General features: G+C 36.9%; 1 protein-coding gene across 3 annotated transcripts in view; it reads right to left on the bottom strand.

Annotated features, from left to right (window-relative positions):
- Window positions 1-19,536, bottom strand: part of LOC100926950 (sulfotransferase 1 family member D1-like) — a 31,802-nt gene extending 12,266 nt beyond the window's left edge. The window contains exons 1-5 of one of the 3 annotated variants that reach the window (XM_023506636.2): window positions 19,118-19,423; window positions 18,207-18,302; window positions 4,486-4,640; window positions 2,232-2,357; window positions 638-735 (exon numbers count right to left, since the gene is read on the bottom strand). In XM_023506636.2, coding sequence (XP_023362404.1) covers window positions 638-735; window positions 2,232-2,357; window positions 4,486-4,630 — 369 coding nt within the window. In that variant the 5' untranslated portion in view covers window positions 4,631-4,640; window positions 18,207-18,302; window positions 19,118-19,423. Of the gene's footprint in view, window positions 1-637; window positions 736-2,231; window positions 2,358-4,485; window positions 4,641-18,206; window positions 18,303-19,117 lie in introns of all 3 variants that reach the window. The other 2 variants (XM_031941581.1, XM_003774249.4) reach the window with 2 other exon arrangements.
- Between the last annotated feature and the right edge of the window lie 4,363 nt (window positions 19,537-23,899).

Raw genomic sequence — 23,899 nt, 5'->3', positions numbered from 1 at the left:
ATTCCTTCATATACTTTAAAAGTATCTCCTATATGTCAAGCAGGGTGCCAGGCATCAGGATACCAAAATGGTAAGGAAATAGGGAAGAAGGCTTTATTCTAAAGAGATATTATTTAGGGGAGAAATTACCTTCATAAGGGCTTTTTGATTCAATGTGATAGCTATTTTATGTCACATACTCATATAGAAGCTAAGTGCTGTTGTGGAATGATCCCTAGGAAGAGAAGCAGCTTGGTGGCCCAGGAGATGGAGCACTAGAGTTGGGGCCAGGAAGGTCTGAGTTCAAATCCAGACCCACACATTATCTACCTGTGTAACCTTGTGGAAGTCTGTATCAATTTCATCACTGGAAAAATGTAAATAATAATAGGATCTACCTCCCAGGGTAATTGTGAGGACAAAATGAGATACTCTTTATAAAGTGCTTTGCAAAACATAAGTGCTATATAAAATGATAGCTATTTAAAAACTTCTCCACCTTTGATTCTGTGAATCTCTGATTTAATGGATGCCATCCCTGTAGACAATATCTTATCTAATTATCTCCTCCCTGGGAAGCAAATACCTCTTTCATTTGTGGGGAAGGCCTGATTAGAGAAGGAAATAGCAGCTTCCTATTTCCTTTCAAATTGATTACCTTACAGTTATTCTTCCATAGAGAGGAAGGAAGGAGTTCCACTGACAGATGGGTTTTCACTAGGCGTGGAGACTTCATTTCTCCCAACTTCTTTATACCTATTGGTATCGAAAGAAATGACAAGACTGACAATGATTACATGTGTCTTATAATCCAAGTCATCATTAGCATGTTCTTTCATTGTTAAAGTTAATTATATAATTAATAAATCATAGAAAATTAATTTTATGGTGTGGTTGATGTTTTCCTTCACCTTCTTACTTAAAAAAAACCAAACAAACAAACCTAAGTTTAATTCTGCAAATGCATGGTTTGGTTGCATCATTTTTCTTGGAGTCTCTTGAAATTAATTCATAGATTAGAATTGGAATCAACATGGAGGTTATTTGGTTTGTAAAAGATAGAGGTAAAATCCTCTTGTTTTGCAGATGAAACTGAGACTTTAAGTAAATTGCCCAGGCTCACCCAGGAATGCCAGTTCTCTAAGTCTAAAAATGAATGTTTTTGATCCTCTGCTCCATTTCCTTCTTCAGAATGCACTGACTGACTCTATAGATTTACTGGACAAAACACCTTAGTCAGGCCACAAACCAATCATATAAACATGTGTCATCATGCTTATCCTGTTAGGGCTGAGGAAACAGGTCTAGTGTTCTTTTTCGTTTCATAGCTAATACTGGTCAGAGCTTGACTCACTGACTTCAATGTCAAAATAGGCTTTGAACTCCCAATGCCAAGTCCAGTGCTCAATACACTATGGTGGCTGATTTTCAAATGAAATGGAGGGAAATATAAATTAGACAAGAGTACAATTGGCCATAGAATGGTTTGAAGATGTGCAAAGAGCTACCATTCATCCTCTGAGACAGATGACTATCTCCATTTTAGAGATGAAAAAACTGAGGCTGAGAGATGATAGGAGATGTGCTCAGCACCGAAGTCCTCAAAACTCTCTGAGGTAGACTTACTCAGCCTTCCTATGCTAAGCCTAGTGCTTATCCTTTCTGTTATTTAACTGGGAAACAAGTTATGGGACAAGTTTTAATAGCATCAGGAACTGTCAGGAAGCCTGGGGCCAAGCTTCAGAGAAAAGGGAACCTTAAGCAGTGGTAGTTTAATAGGGCTACCAAAGGCCAGGGGAAGAATGTTGTTATTTGAGAGATCTGTTGAGAAACAAAGACTTGGCTTGAGTTCTTGTTTTTCCTGGGGATAGCGCTTCCTCCTATTAAAAAATATGCAATGCTGCATAAGCACATTCAAGATTTTCCTTTAGGATCTGAACAAATGACTAAAAATCTTTACATCTGAATTTAGGGGATATGTACTTCTTGGTCAATGACTGCCCCCTTCATGTTCCCTTTACTATCAAGTGGTTGCAGAATAAAGGGAAAGAATTTGTTGCTGTTAGCGGCTGATTAAATATTATAATTTATTATTTTCTCAAATTATATTTGATTAGCTTCCTATCCTTTTTTTTTAATCTTTGCAGACTTTTTTCCATTATATTTTTTAATAAAGTCTACTGTAGAGATGATGGGAAGAGTATGAGAATGGTTAATTTCTTCTAATATAAAGATACATTAACGAGAAATACCATTTATAGATTCACGCACTATCAGTTCCATGAGAGGGATCCGATTGAATATAGCATCTCGTTTGCATTTCTCTACATCTCCATTGTTATAGATCAGATCCAAGATTTCACTGACCCAAGTGGTACCTGAAAAAGTAAATTATAGAAATTATATTTATTAAGATAAGAAGAAGACTTTATTTCAGTTTTTATGGAATTATGTTTATTAAAGAAAAAAGGATTTTCACACAAGGAACCTGCAGGCAGCTAAGTGGCTCCATGGACAGAATACTGGTATTTGAGTCAATAGGACCTGAGGTCAAGTCCCATCTAAGATTCTTATCTTCTGGGTGAGTCTGGGCAAGTCACTTAACCCTTGTTTGCCTTAGGTTTCCTAATTTGTAAAATAATAATAATGGCACAGACTGGCAGGGTTGTTGTGAAGATCAAATGAGATAAAATTGTAAAATGTTTAGACAATGCTTGGCACATAGTAAATGCTATATAAATGCTAGTTATTCTTTTTATGAAGGAAATTGCTTGATAAAGTTATGTTAAAATTAAAAGTGGGAAGGAAGGGGGCCTAGCAAGAATCTTTTGATTATATAGCACTGAGATCCCAGATCTAGTTGGTCTTGAATTTGTCAAGTTGCTCTTATAAAACACAGAAAAATCAAATGAAGGATTCAGTATTGGAGAATTCATGTTAGTAGTACTGCAGGTACAAAACTCTTCTGATTTGTTGACTAATACAAGCCGATTAATAATCCATCTGAACTAATTAGGATGAAACCTTTACTTGTGAGATATTTGTGTATGATACTGCTGTCTTGATGATTGAAAAGCAGAAAGAGGACATAGATTTTATTGGTCTTCAATCAAGAAGGACTTGGACTCTTCTACTTAACTCAGGTAAGGAATAGTACACTTAATGGAGAGGTTCTTAATCAGAGGTCCATAGATGCATTTTTGTGAATAAATTTCAGGGGGGTTCATGACATGGCCGGGGGTGGGGGAGGGAAATGACACCTTTATTTTCACTAAACTTGAGCTGAAAATTAGCATTTTTCTTAGTTATTAAAAATTATCCTGAAAAAGGTCCATAAGTTGCATGAGACTGCCAAAGGAGTTTATGTCATTCCCCCAACATGTTGAGATCTTCAGTCCTTTAAATGGAGAAATTCACCAAATTTGGGTAGGAGCCATTTGATCATGTGTAGAAAAATTAGTTTAAAAAGTAGCGTACAAGAAATAGGAATAGGGACTGAAATCTCAGGGAAGGAAACTCTTTCAACCAATGCTGGTTGTCATCTTCTCTAATTTACTTTTTAAAATCAATCAGTCAATCAAAATTTATTGAGAGCATAATTGCTGGAAACAAAAAAAAAAGCAAAAGACAATTCTTGCTCTTGTGAAGTTCTTAATCTAATGGAGGAGACAAGAAGCAAACATATGTATAAGCTATGTAAAGGATATATAAATGATTAAGAAAGAGATGACACTAGAATTAAGAGGACTTGAGAAAAGCTTATTGTAGAAAATGGGATTTTAGTTGGTAGGTAAAAGAAAGCCAGAAAAAAGAATCCAGGGATGTTGGCAGGTAGAGAAGAGGAGGTAGAAGAGGCCTCTCCAGGCATGAGGGAGAGCCAAAGAAAATTCCATAGCTGAGAGATGGAGTGTCTTTTTGATGGGATCGGCAGGAAGCCAGGGAGCTGGTCTGAAGAGTCCATGTGGAGGAATAAGTTGTGAGAAGACTGGATAGGTAGTAGGCATCTAAGTCATAAAGGGCTCTGAATGCCAAACAGAGCACTTTATATTTGATCTTGGAGTTGGGAGAAATCATGGGAGTTTACTGAGTAGGAAAATGACACGTTGAGATTTGAGCTTTAGAAAAATTATTGAATCTAGATCAGTGAGGTCAAGCTCAAATAGAAACAGGGCCCTAAACCCATAAACCATAAACCATATCCCCACGGGCTGCATATTGATTAAGAACAATACACACACACATATATGTATGTGTTCATACTTATAAATATATATTTGTATACATATCTATGTGTGTATGTATATATATGCATCTATCTATGAACAAATCAACACCTAAAAATCAGATGGGAACTCTACTTTAATCTGGTTTCAACCCCACTCTGGATCAGATCTGTCTGATGGCTGAATTTTTGACATGGCTGATGGAGAATATTGAGAGATGAGATGATTGGCTTAGTATCACATAGGCCATGTGGGTAATTTTGTTAATGAAATGACAACTCACCAGATTTGGGATAGGTAGTGATGAGAAGGTCATCTGGTCTGGCCTCAAATCCTTCTACCTGGGACCATGCTTCTGCGATGGTCCAGAAGAGAGGGACTCCATGAACATCCACTAATTCCTGTCTGAACATTTCTTTCTTCTCCATTTTTAAAAGACTGGTTTTAAAACAAACAAATGGAAGACCCCCATAAACAATGGCAGAGTTTATGAAATCTTCATTTTGACACTATCACTTGATACATATTTGATGTACATTTTTTGACATACATATTTGACACACACATACACACACACACTATATACATATATGTATATTTGTATTATCTTTTTTGTCAAGTAAAACAATAAACTATATATGGTGGGACCTTATTGTAATATAGGAATTCAGTCATAGTTATTAAGTCGCAAATCATAAAAAAAAATCTTGATCTAACATTGATTATTGAGTATACAAATAATTTTGACTTCTAACATCAGCATTGCAGGAATAATACATGGAATTAGGCATTTGGAGGAACTCTCAAAGTTCAAAATTCACAAACCTCTCAAGATCTTCAGATTTACCTTTTTTCTTTATATCCTCAGTGATTACCACACACAGAAGCTGGTATACAAATTTTGGTTGAATGATTAATATAGCATGATTCAGAGCAATTATAAAGGTCAGACAATTTTTATACCATATTCTCCTTTATGTACATAAAAGCTGAGATATGCTTATAAGAGCAAATAGTGATTTGAATACTTAATTTTGCATCCATGAAAATTGCATAATGCTGGGCTCTATGGTTCAGTTTTTCTTTTAAATATTCAAACAGAGTTTGTCTAAATGAGGTCCTAGAAATGAATCCCTTTTTATTAAGTTAATTTCAGGGTTAGAATTTAAATTCAGAGTTCTTGTTAGGAGAGCAAAAACAAGTATATGAAAAAAAAATCAGTCAGCTGTCAATTATTAAAATACCTTCAATGGTACAAGTTAGCTTTGGCTAAAATAGTAATAAACTAATTAACACACATCTGGATCCTGATGAGTGTGAATCATGAGTCCTGTGTAATAGTAACATTATTTTTATTCCCTTTGCATATTTCCATTGAACTGGAGGAAATAATCATATTTCAAATAAATGTAACTTCAAATAGTGTGAATTTGAATACTTATGGTGACTTATGTGTTTCTTTATTCATACTAATTCAGACCTAGAGGGCACACAGTATATACTTAATAGTTGTTTATTGTCTGAATGGCTAACTGATCAGTTATATTTTTCTCTGTTATTTATTTTATGGAGGATTCTTTCAGATATCTTCTAACCCCTGTTGGTGCTGACTTTGCTATATTTTAAGATCTGCTTAGTTGTTTGATGTGGTGGGAAAACTACCCCTAAGTTCCATCTCACTATGCCCAATACTACTTTAAATCACTTTAAAAAACATACTTAATAATAGATATCCTGGTACAGTGTGGAAAGTATTGGCTTTGGATCCAGAGGCCCTGGAGTTAAATATTGTCTTTGACACATATTAGATGTGTGACAATGGAAAAGTCACTTAAGCCTCTCTTTGCTTCAGTTTCTTCATCTGTAAAAGGAGGGAATTAAACAGTCTTTAAATCTTAAACATCTTTCTATGATCCTATAATTAGTAGCAAAGACTAAGGACATGATATCATTTCTTCTAAAACTGAAATCCATTAGAACTTAATTGGAATCCACAATATGGCTATTTAAAATAAATGTAATTCAAGGGGAGAAGAAATTAAATTGATAGCACAGTAGTTAAAGTACCAGGCCTAGAGTCAGGAAGTCACTGTTGTTGTTTAACCAATTTTTAGTTGTGTCTGACTCTTTGTGACCCCATTGAGGTATGTTTTTTTCCTCCCCAAAATAGTGGATTGGTTTACCATATTCTTTTCCAACTCATTTTACAGATTGAAGAACTAGGCAAGGAGGTTAAGACCTGTGTTCAAATCTGGCTGCAGATATGTAATAGCTGTGTCCTGGGCAAGTCACTTAATTCTGTTTGCTTTAGTTTTTTCATCTGTGAAATGAACTGGAGAAGAAAATGGCAAATCATTCTAGTTATTGTTCATTTGTCTTTTGTTCTTGAAGAGGGCAATGACATCAGGAAGGTACTGTTCTGATATTTAAGTGATTTGAATTGAAGTGAAGGAATGTTGTGCAAAATCACCAGCCTGCCTTTTTCCTCTGGAGTCATGTGGGACCAGTGGCAAGATATATCTCAGGTAACTGGACATTGTCCCAGAAACTGCTCCGTTATCTTTTCCAAGAAAACCTCATTTGGGGTCATGAAGAACTGGATATGGCAAGAAGTGGAATCACCAGAAAAGGAATGTCCTGTTGTAATTATGCATATTGTTTGTCTTAGAGTATCTCTCAAATAAATTGATTTTTTTTTTCTAAAAGAGAACTGAAGAAATCAGAAAAGAGCGTGAAGAGACTCATGATTTAGAATTTGTATAGACAGAATGAAATTTTATAGTCTTCTATGATTCTTTTTACTACTGTAATGTAGTAGAAACCCATTTCTCAGCCTTAACCTTTATTCCCTTCTCATAGTAATCTTCCTTAGATCAGAGGAAACACAGTTACTCGCTATCACTTCCTTCCCCAGATCTTCAATGGCACTCTCCAAGCCATTTATTCTCTGGATCTCTCCCATAAATCACTGAAATCATCCATATGGTGACTGCTTTTTCTAATCATATTACTATACTACTCTCCAAGTACTCGATACATTCTTAGTCCAGAGTTAGGGAGCTCTCCATCCATGTTCTTAAACTGGCCTTTAAAATGCCTTATCTAAGCAATTGCAGTCCTGACTCCACTTTCTTATTCTTTTTAAAGATCCAGAGGTTAGGGATCCTGTGTTCCCTCCCTGGTAAGTACCTTCAGAGAACAATGACCTCCACTTTGCCTCTTCTTGGCCCTAGTGCTTATCATATCTTCTCTATAATCCTTGGTCTTTTTCGCTTGGATTTGTGGAAAACACTGATTAACTTTTGCTAAAATAAACAAGAAAGGTATTGAATGCTTTCTTAAAGGCTTCCTGGCCAAACATTTTATCTAATGTTCTGCCTTTTGTTTCTCTACAGACTGGTCTTTGAATGCTGAATATGACCTGAGGACAAAACCTGTTATTTTGGGTCAGTTCTCAGCTGGAACAAAATGATATACTTATGGGGATTTTAGTTAGCTATAGCAGGGGAAGAATATTTGAGAACTTATACTGAGGACACCATGATTTGGTTTAGCTAAGTGAAGGTCCCCTTTGTGTGAGTTGCTTGTTATGATTTACCAATCAAGCCTTGGAGCCATGATGAAACTCTTATAGATGATTTAAAAAATTTACATTTATTTATTTAATATTTTCCCCCAGTTACTATTTTTATAATTGTTTGCATTTGCTTTTTTTTTTTTTAAACATTTGAGTTCCAGATACTCTCCCTTTCCCTACTCCCAGTCTCCATTAAGAAACCACATGTGAAATTACGCAAAATATTTCCATAAATCATGTTGTGAAATAAAACATAGATTTCCCACCTTAATAAAAAACACCTTCAAGAAGAATAAAGTTAAAAGAGAGAGACAGAGAGAGAAAGAGAAAGAAGGAGATATAGAAGAAAAAAACAGACACACACACACACACACACACAGAGAAAGAGAGAGAGAGAGAGAGAGAGAGAGAGAGAGAGAGAGAGAGAGAGAGAGACAGAATATGCTTCAATCTGTATCCAGACAAAATCAGGTTCTTTGAGTATTGATAGTTTTTATCATAAGTTCTTCAGAGTAGTCATGGATCATTGTATTGCTAAGAATAGTAAAATCATTTACAATTCTTCATCCCAGAACACTGCTATTAATTTGTATACAATACCTTTCACTTTGCTTGAGTTCATGATTTTCCAAATTTTTTTTTTCTGAGAGCATCCTGCTCATAATTTCCCACAGAACAATAATATTCTATGACAATCATATGCACAATTTGTTTACCATCCCCCAATTGATCGATATGTCCTTAATTTCTAATTTTTGCCCTGAGAAAAGAGCTAATACAAATATTTTTGTACATTTTAAAAAATGTACATTCTTTTAAAAAAATCTTGTTTGGTATTCATGCTTACTAGTGTTATTAAGTGAAAAGATGAGCATGACTTTTTGGTTCTTTGGGCATAGATCATACTTATCAACTGGGGCATGGCTCTTTTTATTTTTATTTTTTATTTTTTTTAATAAATTTGATTCAGTTCCCTCGATGTTTGAGAAATAAGGCCTTCACAGAGAAACTTGCTTCAAATTTTTTTTTATAATTACTTTTGCTGATTGTATTTCTCCTCCTTCCACTCCCCCTTTCCCCCATTTATTCTGTTCTCTCTCTCCTTTCACTCTGGTGCTTCGACTGTTTTGCTACTGACCATTCCTTCTCCCAATATGCCCTTTCTTTTATCACCCTCCCCTCATAGCTTTTCTTTTTACAAAAATTACCTGGAAGTAACAATGATTATTTGAGCCCTTCTTTAGCCAAGCTAATGAAATCTTGAGGTTGGTCTTTTTTCAAAATCTAGACCAAATTGTGTGGGGTTTGGGAAGTAGAATATTGTTCCCATCATATCTTATCTAGGTTCTTAATCCTTGTCAAAGTCTCTTGAGGTAGAAACCTAAATTTTAGGATCCTGATAACTGGCTCCTTTCATCTTCTGAAGTACAAGACTAGTTTGGATGCTTTCTTTGGGACTGCTCTTTCCCCAAAGTGCCCCTCCTTCTAGGGCCCTCTTCCAACTTTAAACTCCAGGTCATTGTTGGGGTGGTGGGACTTTGCCCTTCTGAGCCCACTTCTGTGTAGGGTCATTACTCATATCTTTCATTAGGGCACCAGTGCCTACACAAAGGAATCAAGAATTCCAGGTCTACTCACATCTAAAATTTGGGGCCATTTTAGGCCAGAATGTTAATGAACTAGAGAGTGGAAGCCTTTGCTTTACTAGTTGAGACTGTTCTCTACTTTTGCCCATTAGGCTCCTCTTTTTTACCCACATTAAAACTAGTGAAATCTGAGTATGTGTGACTCAGAGCCCATAGCATACCCTGTGCTGGCAACACCAAGGTGCCCAATTTTATCAGTTGATCCCTAACTGCATAAACTGTAGACTTGCCTATTGTTTAATCTACTCTGGCCTTTGGGTCCTGTCTGGTGGTATCACCAAATCCCTTGCTCCTGTCAGGTTGTCAGAGGTCCTGCTAGGTGATCTTGAAGCCTATTGCAAAGCTACTATTTAAAAGTCTTCATCAAGACAATCTTTTGACTTTCAAATGCTTGAATTCTTTCATGTATCCTATACAGGTTTTGTCCTTTCCCTGTTGCTTAGCATTGATGTCACAGCATCTGCCTCTTGGGAGGGTACTACACATTTTCTATAATTTAGTTTTGAAGCATCAGGCTCTTAGGCTCCATCAAAGGCAACACACAGCACAGCTGCCACATCAATAACGTTTCTAGTATTGTAGTAGGCCCTAAAGATGGGACTAGAAGAGTTGATGGGGAACAAGTTTGGGTATACCCCATAGTATCATTCACAAGATAGGTTACTCCTAACAATGCAACTTAAAATAACTTAGATAATATTAAGGGATGGGGAGTGGGGGGAAGTCCATGAATTTATGGAATGACATCTGTTAATTAGTTAACAAACATTTATTAGGTGCTTATTATGTGTCAAATATTGTGCTAACCACTGGGGATACAAAGAAAGACAAAAATAGGGTCCCTGCCCTCAAGGAGCTCATATTAGAATGGGATATACACACATACATATATATCTTATGCTTTAAATATATGTGTATATTTTATATATATTTTGTAAGATATATGTGCGTATATATATATATCCATACATCCATTTATCTATCCATCTAACCATCTATCTATCCCTCTAACCATCTATCTATCTATCTAGCTAATGAAATAGAAGGTAATTTCATAGGGAAGACACACACACGTGTGTGTGTGTGTGTGTGTGTGTGTGTGTGTGTGTGTGTGGTCTTTTCAAGATCTCTTAAAGAAAGTGGTATTTGATCCCCTAGCTGACTCCTCCGGAGCCATTGGGTAGGGCATAAGGGAGCAACCAACATGTTCAACTCTTAACAAACTTGTTTTTCTAAGATGTTAACAGGAAGTTCTTGGTGATCATTAAACTGCTCTCATAAACTCTGCACCACATTCAAGTAATTTCAAATGATGGGGCAGGAAAGCTGTTTCCATGGTATCTCTAAAGTTATCATGATATTATCATGAACATCTTTGTCCTGCATCACCCTGCATTTCTGCTGTCCAGAGTAACCTCTGCTACACCAGTCTCTGCAGGCTCTCCAAAATCTAAAATTCACATCTGTTATAAGACACTGAGACTGATCTCACTGTCTAACCTCACAGCTCCTTCCATTGGTTCATCCCATTGCAGATCATGAAGATACAGATACTGCCTTTCACAGTTTCTCATTCTAGACAGATTCTAATGCATGACCAGAGTTTCCAATTTTCAGATTTTGCCCCTAAATTCAGCAGCCTTTCTACTGCACCCAGGATATAACAGCCTCTCCCTTTCTTCATCTACATTCCAAGATTCTAAGCTCCTGAAATAGCTTTCAGATTTTACCATAAGCCTAGGCAGTAATTCTCAAACTTTTGTTCTCAGTATTTTTATGATGTTAAAAAAAACATCAAGGATCCGTTCAAAGAGTTTTTGTTCACATGGGTTATATTTATAGCTATTTACTATATTAGAAATAAAAAATAATTTTGATTTTGTAGACCCTCTGAAAGGGTTTCAGAGACCCCAACAATTCTTTGGACTGCACTTTGAGGACTACTGGCCTAGAGTTATAGGTAATTTATAGAAAAAGGAAGACTATAAATATTTCTAAATATATGGAGAATTTGTGTATAGGTGACACCATAGTCCAAACAATTTTATTGTGCACCAGAAGAATCGGAATGGTAGACAAAGAGATTATTGATCCATAGACTCTTGAGGGGTTTCCCTTCAACCCAATGAGAAAAATCCAAAGTACAAGTACATAAAAGTATTATTACCAATAAACATTTATTAAGTTCTTGTTAGGAACAAGAACATTGTGCTAGGTAATAGAGATATCAAAGAGCTTATAATTACATTGTAAAGAGATAGAATGTCAGTTTCAAGTGATGGATGTTGATGCATATAGTGTTTATTCAGGACTTGATTTTAAATCATAATTATTGAATTATTGATGGCTAATTATAATGATAATACTATACTTTGGAAAATAGTTCTTTGTACTATTTAGATGACTTAACAAATGTGAAATTTGGTTCTGACTTTTGGGAGTAGGAGGGGAAACTACTATCTTTTCCATTTGGCAATGCCATTGAGTGACATAGGATATTAGATGTTATAGATATTCATAGAAATGAAAGATTGCTATAAATTTAGCACAGAATGGAAAGCTTTCACGGGCAAGTTGTTGTGAAGAAAGGATGGAACTTGAATAGGTTTTTGAAGAGTAGTTGAGGATCTCCATGGATAGAAGGGAGGAGGAAAGCATTCCAGAAACGAAGAGTAGTACCTTTTGTTCCTTGACTAGGAACCTGAATTATCTTAAAAAAATAAAAATTTTCATCATGAAAATATGAAAATATAGAAATTCCCAAAATGTATCATATTTGATAAATATGGTAAATTAGCAAATTTCTCTTATCTTTAAACTCCAGAGAGCCAAGATCATTCAATTTACTCTTCCTTGAATACCTTCCAAATTCCTGCATCAGGGATGCTTAATGGGTCCCTATTGTTTACTTCTATAAACAAGGACTCTGGGAATAGAATTTTCTCCACAGGATATTTCTAATCTTTTGAAAAACAATCAGTCCCTCAAAGATTGACAAACCTGTTATCGGAGATTAACTAAAGGAATTCTATTGCCCCTTAATATGATAAGATAAAGAAAGTCTTAAACTATACTTATTATCATTATTAATAATTCATTTAAGCAATAATACTATACATTGGAAAATAGTCCTCAATACTCTTTAGATCACTTTTAGAAATATAAAGTAATTTGATTCTTATAATAAGCTCTGGGAGTTGGAAGTTATCACCTCCATTTAATAGATAAAGTCTACATCATATCATAGAATCATAAAATTTTAGGGTCAGAAAGGAACTCAGAAGCTGTCAAGTCCAATCTGTTCCTGAATTATGTAATTTAGGCTGTTAATTAACTGCATTAATTCAAGCAAACACCCAAATTAACTCCATAGTTGCCCCTTGCCTCTAATCAAAATTAGATTCCTCTCATTCTGCCTTGCATTAACTCATTTGACTTTTGGATAACTATATTTTTCTAGTAATGTTTTCCTTCAATCAATAAAAAATCAGCAACTTTCTATTCAGTTATTTCAATCCTTTCCAACTCTTTGTGACCCTTTTGAAGTTTTCTTGGTAAAAATACTGGAGCAATTTGCCATTTTCTTTTTCTGGTTATTTTACAGTTGAGGAAACTGAGTCAAACAGGGTTAAGTGACTTGCCTAGGATCACATAGCTAATAAACATCTGAGGCTATGTTTGGCTGTATAAAACAAAGTAAAAAAAAAAAAAAAGATAGTTCATTTCTGTTTCTGGATTTCTCTGATTATTGGTCCTTCTTCCCCTACCCTCACCTCTGAATCATTACAATGTATTCATTTTGATTCTCTTTATGTTTATGATGGTATATGTTTCTTCTGACAAGAGTATGCAAGCTCTTTAACATTACAAATTATTTGATTCTTGGATCTGCATCCTCCACCCATATCACAGTGCTTGGTGTGTAGGAAGTACTTAATAATTGTTTGTGTATTAATACATTAGAGTAATGATATTAATCATATTTACAATTTGCTTAGTGCTATAAGGTCTGCAAAGTGATTTGCCAGTATAATCTCATTTAGTCTTTACAACAACCCTAGGAGATAGGTGTTCTTTTTAGTCCCATTTTATGAATAAGAACACTTGGGAAGAAAGAAATTAAGAGCCTTTGCTCAAGGTCAATCAGCGGGTAAGTGTCTGAGGTCTGATTTGAACTCAGGTCTTCCTACCTCCACCATACCACTCTACCTCCCTAATTTTCTCACCTGTAAAAGGGGGATTAAAAAAAGCACTTAACTTCCAGGGTATTTGTGAAGATCAAATGAGATAGTGTTTGTAAAGTACTTTGAAAATCTTAAAGCATTTCATAAATGCTTGCTATTATTATTATTTAGTAAGCCACGCTGTATAATAGTTAGTTTTAGTCTCATCTTATCAATCATTTTCTCTATATAAATATATAGACTTGCCCAGAGTCACCCAGATACAAATGTCTGAGGTGGGATTTGAATTTGGCTCTCCTGTTTTCAGAGACTTCTTTGTGCCAAGACCAATTCCTTTTCTCATGCCTTCCCATTTTCTCCATCCAAATGACCAGTCATCTTCCTTTTTAATATTTAACCGTCCACATTTACTGGTTTCTTCAATCACCCCCAAGTCTCTCCTATTTTTCAGAGAGGACCAATATGTTTGCTTTACTACACTGTACTTATTCAATTCATTGAGGTTGTGAAACAGCAGTGATATATATATATATACATATATAAAAGAAAGACATAAAAAAAGAAAGGAAAATTATAATGTGTCACTAATATGATACTTGAAGCCTTTTTGGTTTGGCAGGACTTACAAGATATACCTTTGACATATATATCTCTGACAAAGCCCTTTGAGAAACCACAACTCCATACTTCTACGTCACAATGAAACCTCAGAGTAGGATTTTGTGAAGGAAAAACTGATTTATTGGAGAATCTTCAAGTTCAGATCCTCTGAAAACAGTTTTTTACCCAGCTAATCTTTTCTCTGGTTCAATTTTTGCTTTTGACCAGCATGATTTCCCAGTGAAATCTCCTTTCCTTGAATAAGTAAATGCCAGATATTGTAACACTATCCTAAAACCCCACTATGTGCCAAAGTACCCTAAACCTAACCTGATAATAGGTTTAGATTCTGGAAGGTACACATAAAATGATTGTCCTGTTCTGAGAGACAACAAAACAGTAATGAAATGAATACTAGATCTGGAGTCAAAGAACTTCGTTTGAATCCCAAGTCTGCTACTTTTGATCTGTGTTGTCATCGAGCTATTCCACAATTGATGAGCATTCCCTCAACTTTCAGTTCTTTGCCATCACAAAAAGAGCAGTTATATATATTTTTGTATATAAAGATTATTTTGATCTTTTTGGGATACAGACCTAGTAGTGCTATTGCTGGGTCAAAGGATATCTTTAATTTTATAACCCTTTGGACATATATACAAAATACACTTTTAAATTTAATCTGCATTATTAACATGTTCTCTACCTCCTTTTTAAGTTTAGAAAGTCAACCAAACTAAATCAAGTCCTGAAGTAGCCTTTGAAAATTTCTGAGGTATGAATGTTCATATTTAGAATTTAATAATTAGCTCTTGAGATTGGTTTTGATGGCTCCAGGAAAACTAAGATGCTTCCAAGGAGTTTACAGACTTTGGAGGGTGGGAAATGCATACACACAGGAGAGAAAGCCCCCCAAGTATACAAAAAGCAATTCATGGTACATTTAATGTTATAGAATACTCTAGTGCTCTAACCTATGAAATATAAGATTAATATAAAAAGGCATAAAAAGCTTAAATATATTGATACAAACTTGAATAAGCAGCATCAAGGAAACAGTATGTATGTACAATGACTCTAACAATGTAAATGAAAATAACCACAAAATGGAAAATAAATGTTACAAAATTACAAAATTCAATCTTGGCACCAAAGAACAGATAAGTAAAGCTACTTCCTTCTATTGCTTTGCAGAGCTGAGATCCACAGGTGTTTAACTTTGCATATGTGGTGAGTTCTTTCAAAGTATTTAATAAGTTTTGCTAATTTTTTACATTTCTTTCTGTTTTTCTTTTAAAATATTTTTTATTATATGAGAAGGCTCTCTGGAAGAAGAAAGGAGGATAGAAGAAATTTGAGTCATGTAAAAACAAAAATATGAATAAAATTTATTTAAAAAGTGCTACAAAAGAATTTTAAGAGAAGAAGAGAAACAATAACTAACTAGTGGGATCAGGAAAATCCTCCTAAAGAAGCTTGGCTGTGAAGATGTTTGGGAAAGAGAAAATAAGATCCAGACACCATATATTATTGTAGCAGTATTTTAAATGTATTTAAACCTAATTATTAGCTAACCTTTTCAACTTCAGAAAAGTGTTTTTTGAGGAAGAGGGGTACATTGAATTGATTTCATCAACATAAGGAACTCTATATATTCAACAACTTCTCACAATGTTAGGAAGAAGAACATATGGGAATAAGCCTACTATGTAGCAGTCACTGTGATAAAAACTTTTTACAAATATAACTATTTTTGATTCTCCCAGCAACCCTGTGAGATAGGTGTTATTACTGTCTCTATTTTACAATTGTGGAAACTGAGGTAGACTGAAGCTAAATGTCTTGCACAAGGTTAGCTAACTAAGAAATGTCTGAGGACCTTGTCCAGAGTTCTGGATTGCCTCGTCCTGCTATCTGTAAAAAATAGAAGCCTTTTCACCTGAGAAGCAGGGGGAGACGGAACACAGATATTCATCCCACTACCTTTAGAGATAAGAGTGAGATGAAAGAAGGAATGCAGATTCTTCCTGGAAGAATACTGTCCCAATAGCTCAAAACCCAGATTGGTTCTGAGTGTCCTGAAAAGGTTGGGGTTTGGTTGCCAAATTATCTAGTTTCAGGGTTCCCGGTCAGGGAACCAAATGATGAGGTCTAGATATAGGGTACCTGAATGAAATTAGGGTTTAGTTGAGGTCTAGTGGCAGGTTTGGGGTACAGGGAGTTGAACAGAACTCTCCTGCAACCCCCTTGGATTCAGCGCAAGGATACGATGGTAAATGAGGTCTAGTAGCGGTGCAAGTCCCCAATAAAAGCATTTATTGGCCCAAAAAGCTAGATTGATAAAAGAGGTTTATTATTGGGTTTGGAAGCAAGGTTAAAGCATAGTTAAGGGAATAGGCGAGGATAGAGATAAGAAGGGAACCTGACAGAGGGTCCAGTGGACAGAGGGCCCTGACATGGCTAGCATGTTTAGGATCTCTGCAAAGAGGGGGCCCCAGCATGTTCCTTTTATAATGGGAGATTTAGCTAGAGGGGCCTGTGGGTGTAGCCCTGAGTTGGCTCAGATCCAAATGGGCACTGGAACAGGTCCGATCTTCTATTGGAATACAAAGGGACCAGGATTTGTGAATCAAAAGGTAATTACATTAACTAGGGGGGGTTGGGAATCAGAAAGATAGGAATTTTAAAGGGACCACATCCACATCAAGGTCTTCCTGATCTTTGCCCCGGTTCCCTCATTTATAAAATGAGTTGGAGAAGGAAATGGCAAACCTTTCTAGAATCTTTGCTAAGAAAACCCCAAAGAGGAGTCACAAAGATTCAAAAAATGACTGAACAACAGTAAACCACAACAACTTCCTGAATCTAGATCCACTGCTCTATCCATGGTGCAGTTAGTGAGCCAGGAACCCTAGGATGTTAAATGAATCGGCCATAGTCCTATGACAGTTTGTCAGAGGCAGAATTCCAGTTTAATTTTCCCCAGTTCCAATACTCGGCCTATCTCTCAACTCTGCCACCCTGTTTTTCCCAAGAAGGAAGGAAAAAAGAAAGCCCAGTGTGCACAACAGTCAATGAGTCTCTCCAAGCATCCCTGATCAACATAAGCTCTGCTCTGCTCTTCTCTGCTTTTCAGGAGGTAGGAGGAGCACCTCAGGACCAGCAAGGATTCCAAGGATAAACTGCAACTGGGAAACAGGAGAACCAAATCTCCTGATTAAATCACTCCAATATGGGACATTCACAGAGCTTGGGCACTCTTGTTGAAACTTCTACAGCTGAGTGTCTTTTGATATGGATTAGTTAAAATCCCTTAAAAGTTTGATCCCAATAGAAAAATTGTTTTCTGTTTTCAAAATTGAAGGGACAAAGTTTTTCTGAAGGAGCTCTTACACTCCTAATTTCATTCTCAGTGCTTCAAAACACTGTTCTTGGAATGCTTCCACTTGGCTGGAGTTGAGGCTCTTGGGTAATATTTTTTATGTTAAAGTTTTCCTAAGAGCCTAAAATAGGAGACAACAAAATAGGAGAACATCTAACTTTTGGGGATGGAGTGAGGGAGTTTTTTCATCTAATTTTCAATGCAATACCAGTGTTTAAATCCTAGCAAAACTGGGCCTCAGGTTAGTTCTCTGCTTAGTTTACATTTTAAAAGATGTATAGCCCGATGAAAGAGGGGCATTTTAATAAGGAGAATACTTGAGGATGACATAAATTTATAGAATAAACTTCAGCAACTTGAGATCCCAATACTGAGCTGAATAGTGTGAAGAAAAATGTTCGAGAAGAGTTATGGTGGTAGGTGTGTTGACAAGATGGTGTAGGTGTTTTAAATTAGGTTCAAAGCAGGGAGAAGGAAAGAGAATGTTGTAGGGATAGTGCAAAGAATCCTGGAACAGACAAGGTGATATTTCAATGCTGGTAGGGCTATAAACTAGTTCAAATCATTTCACAAACAATTTGGGAGTATGTAAGAAAAGTTAAAAATTATTCATACCTCTGATTCAGAGATTTCTTTACTTGGATTCTGCCCCAAAGAGGTTAATAGCAGCAACAAAAAACCCTGCATCCAGTGATGTCCACTTTATTTGCACTATTTCCAATAACAAAAAAGTAATAATAAATGTCTGTCCAAGGATGAGTGGCTGATTATGCTTCAAAAATGGATGAATGTAAAGAATCCAGAGGTACATGAGTGTGAAAGAGAACAATGCCCACAATAAACTGCATCATACATTTTAAGGTTCTTTTTCACAAGGTGGAATTTGTACTGGAAGCTGGATATCATATTTTCATATTTTAACATATTATATGTTATACAATGTGGTATAACAAAAATTCTGGGAATCCAGAGACCTGAGTTCTAGTGCTGACTACCATTAATCATTTATGCCCAAAGTGTTTCTCTCCTATATGTGACAAAGCATTTCCCTCCAGAACTTTGTTTTTTTCATTTGCAAAGTAAGTTAAAAAAAAACTCTAAAGTTCCTTCTGGCTAAAAGTTTAGGCTGGCTAAAAGATTCAATGAATCTAATCCAATTAATTCAGTTAATAGCTGGAGTGGACCTTAGAAATCATCCCAATGTTTTCAAGTATGAGTGACTTCTTTTTCACATGAAATCCATTCACATAATAGTAGAAGTATTATGGATAGTCGTTAAATGAAAAAATACATGACTAGATATGTAGTTAGTGCCAAAAAAATCTGGGGCTCAAAGACTGGGAATCAATCATTGAGCTTTCATGTTTGTCTAAATCATGCATATAGTAGTGGAGCCCAGATTTCAACTCAGGTTCTCCAATGCCAGAACTTCTGTGTTCTCCAGTGTCCTTTGTCTGACAACTTAGATATTTGAGAAATACAAACATATGATGAAAAAAGTCTTGGGTGAGAATAGAAGGACTTACCCTCTGGATCAAGTATTCAGTCTTTGCCCAAAAACCCAACCTTCCTTCCCTTTTCATTCTGGTTGCAGTCTGTTTCACTTTTGCTTTCGAAAACTGGATCTCCGTTTTCAATCCATATCCACCTCTAAGAAACAACAGAGTTTTCCTGGCACATATCTATTATCCACTGGCAAACCCTCAAATGATTTGAGGAAAAGCACATAGAAATGATTGAAGGGTAGATTTGGCTCATAGACATGATTTTTCAAGCAAATTAGGAAATGTCAGAATAGGAAGAAAATAAATATCCCATCCTTCCTGTCAGAGACTTACCAGGAAGAGAAAACAGAAACGTGCAAATTCTGCAGTGGCTGTTATGTAAGGAGTTAAAAGTCTAGAGTTGAACAAGAGTTCCTGGACACAAAATAGGGAGGGCCAGTTGTCTGAGAACAGTGAGTGCAGAGCCTTGGGCATGGAGTCAAGGAAGAAATAAAAAGTTTCAATCTCAAGAAGCAAGACTGGACAAGTTATTATTTTTTAACAAGGTCTTTTTGCTGCTTATTGGAATAAAAAAAAAAAAAGCAGTAAGGAATGCATCAGGTTGGGTCTACCCTACCTGAACTTTGTGGTACTTTTATAAATCTATCTGAGGGGGGCAGGAGGGTTACTTGACTCATTTCCATCTTTCTCACTGGGTTGCTGTATTAAGGCCATTCCTTTGGATAAAGATGTTAGCATTCTGGGACCCCACCCCCCACCCCCGTCAAAATACTGATTACCTGAACAATATCACATATATGCTGTTCCTTTCTCTCCCCTCACCCTCCCTACCACATTTTGGCAATTGTTAGTTTGTGAGATTAGCTTGATGTTGCAGTTATATCTCTGTTGTGTCCTGATTTCTAGAGCCCCCATGCTGGGGTGATTAAAATATTGAGTCCTGCTTTCTAGAGGTCCCAAGTTGGGATGAGAAATATACCATTGTTTTCTAGAGCCCCCAAACTGGGGTGATTACAATATCCCTTCTTAATGGAGAATTGATGAGGTGGGACTCCTGAGGATGGTGGAAAAATGGGGTCCATTTATTTCAAGGACTTTCCTCTTTTTATACCCTCATACCCTTATGTAACAAAAACACTGGGCATGTGGCAAGTATATACTGTGCACGTGGGACCACATATATAACTTACTAGTGTATGTAGTTTGACACCTGGTATCATTCTGCTTCAATCTCAACCCAGCCTGTCATTGCCCCCTGACTTCTCAGGAAGGGTGAGAGCCCTTATGGGATATGGGGAGCTGAATTAGACATTGGTACCAGGTTCCCTCGGGGCTGAAGTGTCTTATACCTCACCCAGAATTTCTCCACTGTCTGTGACCTTCTATATCTCGTCCTTTCTTTTGTTTTAATTGAAGCAGGTATACTGCAGTGGTTAAATCCATCACCATGGGAGGAATCACAGGCAAATTGTAATATCATACAAGCAAGTAGTAACATAATAAACAATATGAATAAACAAAATACTATAAAAGATTTCCGTGACTTCCAGAAGGAAGGTGTGAAAAATAACTATCAATTCACAACCACACATACACCATCTTCATCAGTCAAGAGATAGGCCAAAACCTTCATTGTCCATCACTTCACGTCTCAGGGAATCCAGTGATTCCTGAAGGTTTTGAAGTCCTGCATCAGTCTTACTGAGGATGATTTTTGATGTTCATGAGTCAATTGCCATATACAGAGTTCACTGCCAGGGTTTCAGTGGTGGGCACTGTTAGCAATGGAACCACCCAATGTTTCTTGGGTCTTCTCCTTGTTTTGAAGGTCATCTCTTTTTCTGACTCTCTCTGATGGAGAAGGTGGATACGGTTCATTGGCACCCATTGGGTTCCTTCTCCATCTGTTGAGATACAAGCAGTTAACCTATCTGGTCCCTTCCATTCACCACTTTCTGTTTCTTTCCACATCACCTGGCAATTATTTAAAGATAATGGATCTTCTCAAACTGGACACTGCCCTTCTGGTGGGTTATGAAACCTATCTGTTGGAGTCAGTGCATCTCCATCAAAAATAAAAAAAAATACCTAAAATTAAATTTAGAAATTATCTAGAATTACCTGTGCCTCCTCTTCTCTTATTTTTGGAGAAGCATCTTGATGTCTTCAAATTTCAATCTCAAAGGGGTAGCACTAAGTTCAGCTGCTATTGATCCTCCTATATCAGAAATATAGGTGCTTGCTGTAATCTTTGGCTAGTGACTGGGATATTAACTACACATTCCCCAGTTTCCCAAATTAGTGTATGGATAGACACTGTTTTGTAAGCTCTCTCAGGAGGTGAAATGGTCAAGCCAACTGTGTGTGGAGGCAAGGGGTCTATAGGCCAGACAAGGACAGGTTTCAGCTCTCCAGGGGATATCTCAGTAGTCCCAGTGGCATACAACTCTATTCTCCCTAATTGCAATCCCCTTTCCCCAACAGGTTGCTTCTCAACTGACTGATCTTGTTGGAGTACTGAACTTTTAAAGACTCTGGGTGTAACAGCAGTTGCCATCATGCCCCAAGTGCTTTTTGCCTTGGGCCCTGGAGCTGAGCCCCACTTCTTATTTCCCTGAGTCACTCTACACTCTGATGCCCAGTGAAAGCCCTTATTGCATTTTGGACATAGGGTTTTGGGTTTGTTTTCTCACCCTGTTCTTTCACTTTATCTTTTTGCCAACATTGAGCTTTCAGATGCCCTGTTTTACCACAAAGCACTGATGAGTTTCTTTAGAACTCCCTTCCCAAAAGAGACCCTGTCTTCCCATGTTCAGATTTTGAAAAACCTGCATCATAGTCTGGGCATAAAAGGTATTTGTGCCCACTATGGCACAGTGTCATGATCTCATCTAAAAGAGCATCCTTTTTTAGTCCTAGTATAATTCTTCTTATCATAAGTTCTGTTGCTACATTTTCCCCCATAGTTTGTTTGACAGCTCTCTGCAGATGTCCCACGAAATCAGCAAAGGGTTCATTTGGACCTTGTGCTATTTTTGTGTGAACTTCCCCTTTATCTTGTCTCCCTAAGAGGATGCCCCATGCTTTGATAGCAGCAGAAGCAATTTACTTATAACTGCCAATGGGTAATTAATCTGTGTTAAAGTGTCTGCATAAGGACCTACACTTGTAGATGGTCAAATGTGACTGGTATATTAACTCCAGGTTGCCTATGTCATTGGGCTTGTATTCTACAGAGTACACTTTACTCAGAACGCCACAAGTTTTGTCCAGGTTCTAAACATGTCTTTGCAATAGATCTCCAGTCATTGGGGGGTTAAAATGTCATAAGCCAAGTTCTCTAACAGCATCTTTACATAAGAGGGTGTAGACCCATAAAGAGTGCAAGGCTTTTTCAGATCTTTAATGATTTCCAGATTAAAAGGAATGTGTCTTCTTCTGATTTGAGCAGAAGAGTCAAGCTCTTCAACTGTAGGATGTGCTTCTATTCTCTATATAATTGTATCCTGTCCTTTCTCCTTAGCTTTAACTAATGCCTCTTGTAATGGTGACAGAGGGGATGGGTAAAACACTACTGCTCTTTGGGTGGTGCTGATGGTGTCATTGTCCCTCCCATTCCACCTCCTCTCTCCCAAAAAAGGAGGAGTGGAGGGAGGAGGGTCAGGAGATGGGAAATACCCTAAGGGCACATACTGAGGTGGAGGCAGAAGTAAAACTGATCTGTGAAGGTGAGAAGCACCAAATTCTTTAAGCTTATCAGCATTACTTGAGGTACTTGATTTGGCCATGCCTTCCAGCTGTGTTGTCAGTACCATCCTCCTCCTGCTTTTTCTCCTCACCCTTTCTTGCCTGGCTATCCACATCAAAATCTTTCCTTGTTTTAAAACTTGTAGGATTCTTTAAAGCTAATTGTATTATATTGTACATAAGGAATGTTTCCTCAGGAATTGTATCAGAACCCGCAGTTTTGTTACATCCAATTAGTTGCTTTACCACTATTTTCCACATTTCTGGTTCTAATTTTTCTTCCTTAGAAAACCAAGGAGAAGTGTACTCTAATATATTTAGGAACTCAGTGATCTGCTTCTGAGGTACCAACAAACCTTGTTTCTCTATTAACCTAACTACGCATGCTTCACACACAGTTGGTGTGGGGAAGGCTCTTTTCTTAGTATTTGTCCCATTTTGGCTGAAAAACAAGAGTGACTAGATTAACCCTTACCAATTCTTCCCATTTGCCTATTTTTATACTTACCCTATTCCAGGTCATGGAGACTTCTCCATGAAATTGAGCCAATCTGTAAGTCAAGATGATTTGTATAGGACCTCACCTAGAGCCCCACGTTTTATGCCTAAATGTTGTGTCCTGCTTTCTAGAGCCCCCAAGTTGGGGTGACAAAATGTACCATTGCTTTCTAGAGCCCCACACTAGGATGATTAAAATATAGCATCCTAGTGGAGAAGTGATGAGGCAAGAACTCCCAAGGTTGGTGGAAAAATGGAATCTGGTTATATAGAGGGTCACAGTCAATGGGGAAACTCTGGGATGGGACTGAGATGGGAAATACTCTAAGGGCACATACTGAGGTGGAGGCAGAAGTAAAACTGATCTGTGAAGGTGAGAAGCACCATATTCTTTAAGCTTATCAGCAGTACTTGAGGTACTTAATTTGGCCATGCCTTCCAACTGTGTTGTCAGTAGTTGTAGGATATGTTTCTATTCTCAATATAATTGTATCCTGTCCTTCCTCCTTAGCTTTAACTAATGCCTCTGGATGACAACATCCAGTAGTGTTGTCAGAA

The sequence above is a fragment of the Sarcophilus harrisii genome, chromosome 6 (genome assembly GCF_902635505.1).
Source record: "Sarcophilus harrisii chromosome 6, mSarHar1.11, whole genome shotgun sequence".
Lineage (NCBI taxonomy): Eukaryota > Metazoa > Chordata > Mammalia > Dasyuromorphia > Dasyuridae > Sarcophilus > Sarcophilus harrisii.
The sequence above is the reverse complement of the archived record's forward strand: the minus strand, read 5'-3'. Positions and strand labels throughout refer to the sequence as shown.